Here is an 8611-nt window from a genome sequence, read left to right as displayed (position 1 = left end):
TCTCAAAACTATTGAGCATGATTGACTCGACAAAGAGGACAGTTTACATAAAAGAGATACCTCGCCTATCAATAGAAAAAGGGGCAGAAGAAGTCGCCCACATAGAAACTACTGAGCTGAGCTAGATGGACCTAGTCTTTAGCTACTTGAAGCATAACACATTGCCAAGAGAGAGAAATGCAACTCAGCAGATAGAACAACAAGCAGCTCGCTACGTAATAGTGGGCAAGCTGCTCTACAGAAGGTCTATTACACTGCCCTACCTACGATGCCTACGATGAACTGAAGTAGACCAAGTCCTCTGTGAGATTCATGAAGGGCTTTGTAGAAGACACATAGGAGGCTGGGCCCTAGCTCAGAAAGCCTTATGACAAGGGTATTATTGGCCCACTATGAAAGTAGATGCGATCAAGCTAGTCCTGCAATGTGATAAATGCCAACAATATGCCAACATCCTGTTAGACAGTTGAATGCCCTTAGCTTCAATCAGAATTATGTACATTATGAATTTATTGTAAATGAATAAAGTACACATTTGATTCATGTTCCTGTGGTGTGTTTCTATGTAATACCCTTAAACTGGACACTTAATGAGACTTGTGTTAGTTTAGAATGTTCACAGCCATTGGGTAAGTCTGGGGAGATTTATCCTACCAAGGCTGACACTAGTGTGCGACCAACTGTTGGGGTGGCTTGTCTCAGCTACCAGGGTGAGACCCGAAGCACATGCAGTGTAGGATTAATAGAACCCTTGAACCGGACTAGATTTCCAGTATTGCCCTGGACATTGGAGATAGATGGGCAAAACTGGAAAGTTACACCTAACCCCTAGACTCGATTATGATACTACATTAGATGTCAGATTGGACTGTCTTTGATGTACCAATCAGTGAGATCCTTAATGGGGGTCAAAACCTGGGTATGTTGGGACAGTCCAAGAATTCATCTGAGTGGGTGATCATAGTGATAGGATCAGCCCCTTTGTCGAACAAAGGTAATGATCAGGGATGCACTCTCTCTAATAGAAACCAAGACTATCGGCAGTCGATTTTAATTGTTGAGATTTTGTTTTGCAAAATATATTTATATAAAGATATATATATATATATATATATATATATATATATATATATATATATATATATATATATATATTGTTATGCTTTTGAAATGATTTGCAAAAGGTTTTAATTCCCGGGATCCATGTAAGCAGAGAGTGCAACACTGTTCCTTGTAGTCGAGGGAGAGGTCCTCCCTTGTCGGCCAGTGTTTGATCATTATGGGCTGAGAGGTTAAGTGTAAGACCATTGAGGATAATACCTGATGGGTTAATCTTGCATCTGCCCACAGTCCCTGCGTGTTACAAGGTGGCTTGGCCCAGGGACCATTTAGGGTAAGTGTTGGGCCCATAGAGCCCATAAGATGGGTTTTCAGGGGGTGCACTGTCCATAATAGTGTATTCGGCCAGGCCTTGTAACAAAGGCTGGGCTGAACCCATGTGGCTGATGTGTAGATCAATGTTTGGGTCCCATGCTATACAAGGAAGCCCAACTGGGCAGCAGTTTGGAAGGCTAAGTGAGTACATAAACTTAAATGGGCCTTAAGCCCATTTCGAACAGGGCTGATTTGATCAATCAATTAAAAAGGGCGAATCCTGAGATGGATCAGTTGATAAGATTGGGCCTAGACCCTATCCACTTAAAGAGTCCAAGATCTAAGTGAGATTTAGATCTGGAAGCCTCCTAATTAGATTAGGAGATGGCTGATTTGATCTGCAGATAAGATAAGGGTTATCCCTTATCACTTAAAGGGACTTTTAATCCAAATATGATTTGGATTAGCAACTCCTAATGGGATTAGGAGCTGATCCCTTTAAGATTATGAAAGGAGAAAGGGGCATAAATGGTTAGTGATTGATGTTCAATTCTCTTCAGAGCTGAAAATCACAAGAAGAGAGATTTTTGCACCCTGCGAATACTCTCTTGCCGCCTCCTTCCTGCCGCCGCCATTACCTTCAGTTCGATCTCCAGTTCTTGGGAGAAATCAAGATCTGATCTTGATTCCAATCTTTTGGAAAAAGATTGGTTGGATCTGTACTCACAAGCCATCCAGTTGATTCTTGCGAAGGGTCAAGTTCTTTTGGAAGAACATTGCTGATTTTGCTCCATCCTGCACTGCGCCATCTTCAGTGGGAGCAGATTTTGGATCCTTCCTTGGGCGTGAACACCTCCATTGGGAGATACTGTTTCTCCGTATCAAGTACATCCTCCCTCCTATTCCTTTTGGTTCAGATCTAGTTTGGTTCATGGTTCAAGATTGATCCTTGAAATTTTGTTTTCTAAAATAGGGAATTCGATTCCCTGCAAAGATGGGAGAAATTTTTTCAAATTCGTCCAGTCCATTCCGCAAGACTTGGGCGTCCATGTGATGGATATCCCATCCCTTCACATCCTACACTAGCCAGCGTGCGCTCCCTTCTTTCCAAGATTTGAAATTTGAAAATGAAGCCACGGTCCACTCAACTTCAGACCGAGTTACAAAGCAAGCCGAATAACCTATGAACTAGTCAAACCAATTACCCTTATTAAGAGCTACTCTCTACGCCGAGCTAACACTGCCTCGAGAGTGGGGGGAAATTGATGAGGGGTAATTTGGTCCTTTGAATCATACAGTGACACGTAGCTTCCGGATGAGACCTTGGTGCTGAGTTAGCGGACCAGCTCGATAAATTAGCTTGGAGCACCTCGCTCAAGCCGACCTCCACCTCGACAAGGCTGAGTTGGCAGACCCCATAAGATTATGACGACTTGTTCTAAGAGCCAGCCGAGCTGAGAGGACATAAGGTGACCTACGAGGAAGAGCTCACTAACCGTCCCGAGCAGTTCGCTACCAAAGGCGACTGACCTCCACCTCGGCAAGGCCAAGCTGACAGACCCCCCCCCCTAAGATTACGATGATCTATTCTTGGAGCCAGCTGAGCTGAGAGGACCTAAGGCGACTTGCGAGGAAGAGCTCACTAACCGTCCCTAGCAATTCGATACCAAAGGCACCAATAGCTTGACCGTTAGAACAGCTCGCCATACCGTATGCATGATTCTACGCGAACGACTCGTAACTCCCGCTATGATCTCCCAAGTAACACTTTAATGCAACTGAAAATAGGGAAATAGCTCCACAAAGAACTCAAGACACCAATAGCTTGACCGTTAGAACAGCTCGCCATACCGTACGCATGATTCTACGCGAACGACTCGTAACTCCCGCTAAGATCTCCCAAGTAACACTTTAATGCAACTGAAAATAGGGAAATAGCTCCACAAAGAACTCAAGACAGTTACTCTAAGACCCTGAGTCCAGGAGCCTATATAAGACGTCCAGATCCACCCAGAAAGTTATGCGCACAAATACACTCAAACTCTCTCGCACATTCTCAAGAGACCAAAATGCTGACTTAAGAATCAGAGTGTTCTTCCCAGGTAAAACCTACCTGGCACCCTCACCATTCTCTCTCTACAGCTCGTCTCAACTCGGACACATAGACATCAGCTTAGTCGTGTAGTTCAGCACTACCAGATTGGAACCTTGTTCAAGCCAAGTCACAAGACACGAGGGAGCAACCTAATAGTGCATCATCAAATTGAATTGTTGATTAAGAGTTGCGTCAGACATAAAATGTTTTGTTCCCTAGTTTATAAGAGAGAGAACCAAGGAAGTTAGAAGGTGGTATAAATTTTGCATCAAATTTGGAGAATATAAAATTTTCAATACTAGTGAGTGAAAACGAGACAAAATTATGCATCTTATTTCAACTAGCAATTTATGGTTAGAAACAAGTGGATGCAAAGTTGAATAAAAATGCAAATAAAAATTTTTATTTATTTCAGATTTTGCATTACAAACAGATTGATCCTTAGGCTGAGTTTGGAAGGAGTGCAAATTCAAATATGTAGGGTACAAATACATACAAAATAATAGAAAATGTAAGGTTTTGCACTCTATATATTTGTATTTGTACTTCTTCCAAACTGAGCCTTTATGTCAAATTGTATGTAGCTAATGTCTGCATTAGAATTTGCACTCAATCCATTATTGCATTTCCTTGCATTTAGTTAAAGGCAAATGAAATTCATAATTCAAACAAACAGCACCTTTATTTCATACCCATATTTGAATCAAAGTCCTTCACAAACTAGGTATATAAAACTCATACAGCTTGACAAATATGTTCATATGAGCTAACATAATCGTCAAATTTGTGAGAAGGATTGTTTGCACATTTTATGCCCAATGACCAATTAATTTCTCTATAGTTCATCCTTGGGAATGTATGTATCAGTAGGATTTGGAGAGAACTTGATAGGATATGAGGCCTCCATGGCTATACCACATAGTCCTTCTTTAGAGGAGATACTGCGCTCCATTCTTATATAGCCTTTTTCTCCCCAATCAGGTCCCCAAGAGTTCTTCACTATCCAGTATTTAGTCCCATCAATAGTTGTTCCATAGCCCACAATTGCCACTCCATGGTCAAGCTCTGTGCCACATTTTCCAGTAAATACGCCCTAAAATCACAATTGAGCCAATTCAAAATTTTAGATTTGAATTGATAACATATAATTTGATTGAATTGGATCCAACTTAAACAAATCGGGTTCGAGTTTGAATGGGATTAAATATTCTGATCCAATTACAACCCTATAAACAGAGATGAGCAATTGGATTTGAAATTAGGCAGTTGGTACCTCTGAATAGAATTGAAAGTCTGTACCACTAGCTTCAATGGCAACAGACACAGGTTGGTTTGCAACAGCCTTCTTCAATGCATATTCATTGTTAGCTGGTACGTTCTCGTGCCCATCAATGGTTACAACTGGAGCATTTTTCTGCAAAATCAACAAACACAATCCCCATAAAGACACAAGTTTTCACCAACAATCTAAATAGCTAGTCTGGAAAATAAGGGCGTCTAGTTTTACCTTTGCTTCCTTACAAGTTCCTTGTTTAGCTGTGTAGGGATAATTTTTCTCAGTAGTTATTCCTCCAGTTTTCTTGATGAATTCAAATGCATATTCCATTAGTCCTCCATTGCAACCTTGATTATAAGTGGTATCACAGTCTACCAACTCCTGCTCGGACAATGAAACTAGGTTGTTCGTTTTGATTTGGTTTATACCTTCAACTGCAGCCACAGTTGAAAATGCCCAACAACTGCCTACAATATCAACAAGATGAGGTAAGTTTCTAGCTAGAGAAATGAAAGCCGTAAAATCTGTATTAGACTACAAAGTTAACTTTATCTTTAAATTAGTGTTGGGGAATTTAGGGGTGTTCATGGTCCAATTTGGTGCAATTTGGAGAAGATCTCAGTGCAAACTTGTAAACTACGGTTTGAGAAATTTTAAAACCAAATCAAATTAGACCAAACTATTTTTTTACAGTTTTGTGTAGTTTTTAATATGATTTGATGACTTTGGACCATTCTATGATTCTACTGGGCTCAACCCAATTAGAAAGCCCAAATAGATCCCCTAAAACTTAGAACTTTTATTTTATTATTTTATTATAAAATAAAGAGTTCATTATATATTTATAAGTTTATGCATTCAATTTAGATATATTATATTACATGTAATATTTATACATCATATATTCATATGCCATTTATACATTTACATTGTTTGTGTGTGATAAACTTTTGGTTTACAGTTTATAAAATCTAGTAAATCAAACCGAAACTGTAAACCGCAATTTAGAAAATTATCAAACCGAACCAAACCACAAATTCCATTAGGTTTGGTTTGATTTTATGAATTGAACTGTATAATGGACATCTTATTGGCGATACATGTCTATTCTGGTTTTGATGTTATAGACAGTAAGAAACTGCAAACAGATTTTGTTTAAATTTGGATATGGGTATATATAAATCTAACAAGATTAAGATTTAAATTTGATCTGATATTTAATGGATATGTAAAATGCTTTAACATAGACTTGAATTTGAGTTGTACATATCTAGATATTTGATTCAATTGAAGTATATCAATTGGTGTGTTTTTTTTGGCATGTCTTTTGGATTGTAGAATGCTCAAAAGATCAGAAAAAGGTTTTTTTTCTCTTTGCTATCATGTAGATGGAAAGATGCGAAGATGCATAAAGATCAAAAAAGACAAAAATTCATAAGCTTCAAATGAAACTTTTGGTCTTTACATATTGAAAATGACCTTCTCAATTGTTTTTTAGGGTTGCAAGTAGATCGGATCAGATTCAAAAAAGGGTATATCTTATCTGATCTGATAAGAAATCCGATTGATCTGAATATGATAAGAATGCGTTAGATTTTTAAGATTATGATTTGAATTCGAATATCATACCGATTATCCGATTCAAATCTGATTTGATTAGAATTGTAATAAAGAAATATGATATAATATAAATTTATATTATAGTATTTATATAATATATTATTATATTGTAATATAATACATAATTATATAAATAACATATGGACCATACATATATAATATATAATATTTTATAACTAATGGATCATATCGGGGTATATCCAAATTCTATTAGTTAACTAAACGGATTGAATTTTTAGATATGATCCGATATGTTGGGATCAAGGGAGATATCTGAATTCGGCTCTTATTGGATTTGATTCAGATTCGAATTGGATCTGATCCGATTTATTTACAGAACTACTGTTTTTAACAGCCATGTAGCCCATGACTATACCAAATGGTCTTGATCTTTAAAGATGAGACCCCCAAAGCTCAATGCGTCTTCTTATTTACTGTGTTGTTGAAAGATAAGACCCCAAACAGCTCCTAAATCTACATAATTTTTCCATTTCTCTTAAACCTACCTTGACTTTTCAAAATCTCTAAGACCCCTTATCAAAGAATTTTTGTTAATTAAACTTATGGTTTATTATGTCAATGTTAATGACCACTAACATGTATGAGTTTGTCAGGCAAGGTTCCAACTAGATGCAGGTTGGTAAGGGCTCCTCCTCGTAGTGGAGACTTGGGATTCTGTCCCGCCTACACTTGGGTGATTGGGGGATGGGTTATTCCACGTTGTATAGTCCTTCAAAAGAAATGAAAAACAATTTAATAAAACATAAATCCGTCACCTAAGCCATTCATTATTTCTAATAACCAAACTAATCCTCATCCTCTATTAAACAATTGTTTAAAAAAGAAAACAAATTAAAAACAAAAAAAAAATGTTTCTTCTTTTATCCTCCACCAACCGAGAGTCCCAAGCCCATTTGGATGAAGAGATAGAACCCTCGAATCTCATATGGAGGGTTAGTATAATGAGTTTCATTATCGCATAATTTTTGTTCATGGTAAGTTCAAAGGGAAGGGTAATATAGTAAACTTACAAACCGTTTATCTCCCAAGGAAAGATCTTTGACGGGGTCTCTGGAGGTTTTAAAAAAGTCAAATAAATTTATAAGAAATGGAGAATAGTGAAGGAAGGTTTTAGATAATAACGCTAAAAATTATTTTTTTCAAGCAACCTTCGAATTTAGAGGTATGGACTTCTAGATATATGCAACAAAGAGAATTAATCAGACTTCCTCACAAAGTTGGTGTAAGGGCCAAATTTGTGAAAAGAAATCCGAACTCCAATAATAAGGTGTGTCAAATCATTCTAAAGCATAAGATTAAGCTTACCACATTGCCCTTGGTTCTTCACATCAGTGACTGCTCCATTCTTCCTCCAGTCGACTGAAGCGGGTAGGTTGCTCTCTTTCTCATACCGGAAGCCCTCTGTTCCACCACGTTGGCTTCCTCGGAGCATCCTGTGATGGTTTACTTTGGAGCCAGCGTACAATCTCCTGAACTCATGGTTAGTCAAGTCTGCAAACTTGTTCAGTTTCAGCTTGTAGGGGTGATCCTTCTTATTGAATTCATGGATGTATTTCAAGTTCTCTTTGAACACGTTGAAACGCTTCCTCTTCTCTGTCAGGTCTCGAGAAACAGTGTAATGGCTTCTCCACCTCTCATACAAGTCCCAGAGGCTTTCTTCCGACGCCAACTCCTTCTCATGATAATCAAAGCTCTTGGCAAGGCCAAGAACCAGAGCAAGTGACAGGCCAAACAAAACAATCTTCCCAACGTCCATTGCTTCAATCTCCACAAGATGGAACAAGTCTACAGGAAATTGGCTTATATAAGAGAATGGCTTTACAGGTCCCCATCAAATATATAATTAATTAGAACGAGACATCTAATACGTGAAAAAGCTTGTTTGTGGGGCTGGCTGGGTCGGGCAGAACTCAACCAATTAAATAACCCAATTTTTAGGGTCTGGTTCTGTATTACCTGTCCCCTTTATATTTGGGTTGTAATTGGTTTTGGATGTTCTGAACCGAACCGATTGTATATGGTTATCTATATGCATTATATTGACATTGCATAAAGGTACCGCCAGTGTAATTACCTGGCTTTTTTTTTTTAATTTTACTATAACAAGAATATATTTTTCTCTTGATATACTATCTAATACTATAATGTATGATGTCCAAATGTAATTTAACAAATAAGGACCCGATTACAGGCCCGGGTTCTGTACTAGTTATATGATCAATCTG

At 38.1% G+C, this 8611-nt stretch overlaps 1 protein-coding gene across 1 annotated transcript; it reads right to left on the bottom strand.

The window, feature by feature from the left end:
* Positions 1-4154: 4154 nt before the first annotated feature.
* Positions 4155-8145, bottom strand: LOC148876216 (vignain-like). The gene is made up of 4 exons (XM_088964867.1): positions 7692-8145; positions 4977-5212; positions 4743-4883; positions 4155-4562 (listed from the first exon to the last, which is right to left on the bottom strand). The coding sequence occupies exons 1-4, from the start codon at positions 8140-8142 to the stop codon at positions 4305-4307; spliced, it is 1086 nt and encodes a 361-aa protein (XP_088820993.1). The 5' UTR covers positions 8143-8145; the 3' UTR covers positions 4155-4304.
* Between the last annotated feature and the right edge of the window lie 466 nt (positions 8146-8611).

This window comes from Nelumbo lutea, chromosome 1 (genome assembly GCF_056320005.1).
Source record: "Nelumbo lutea isolate HS-2025 chromosome 1, American lotus-T2T, whole genome shotgun sequence".
In the NCBI taxonomy this organism is placed as follows: Eukaryota; Viridiplantae; Streptophyta; class Magnoliopsida; order Proteales; family Nelumbonaceae; genus Nelumbo; species Nelumbo lutea.
This window is presented reverse-complemented; position numbering and strand designations above follow the sequence as displayed.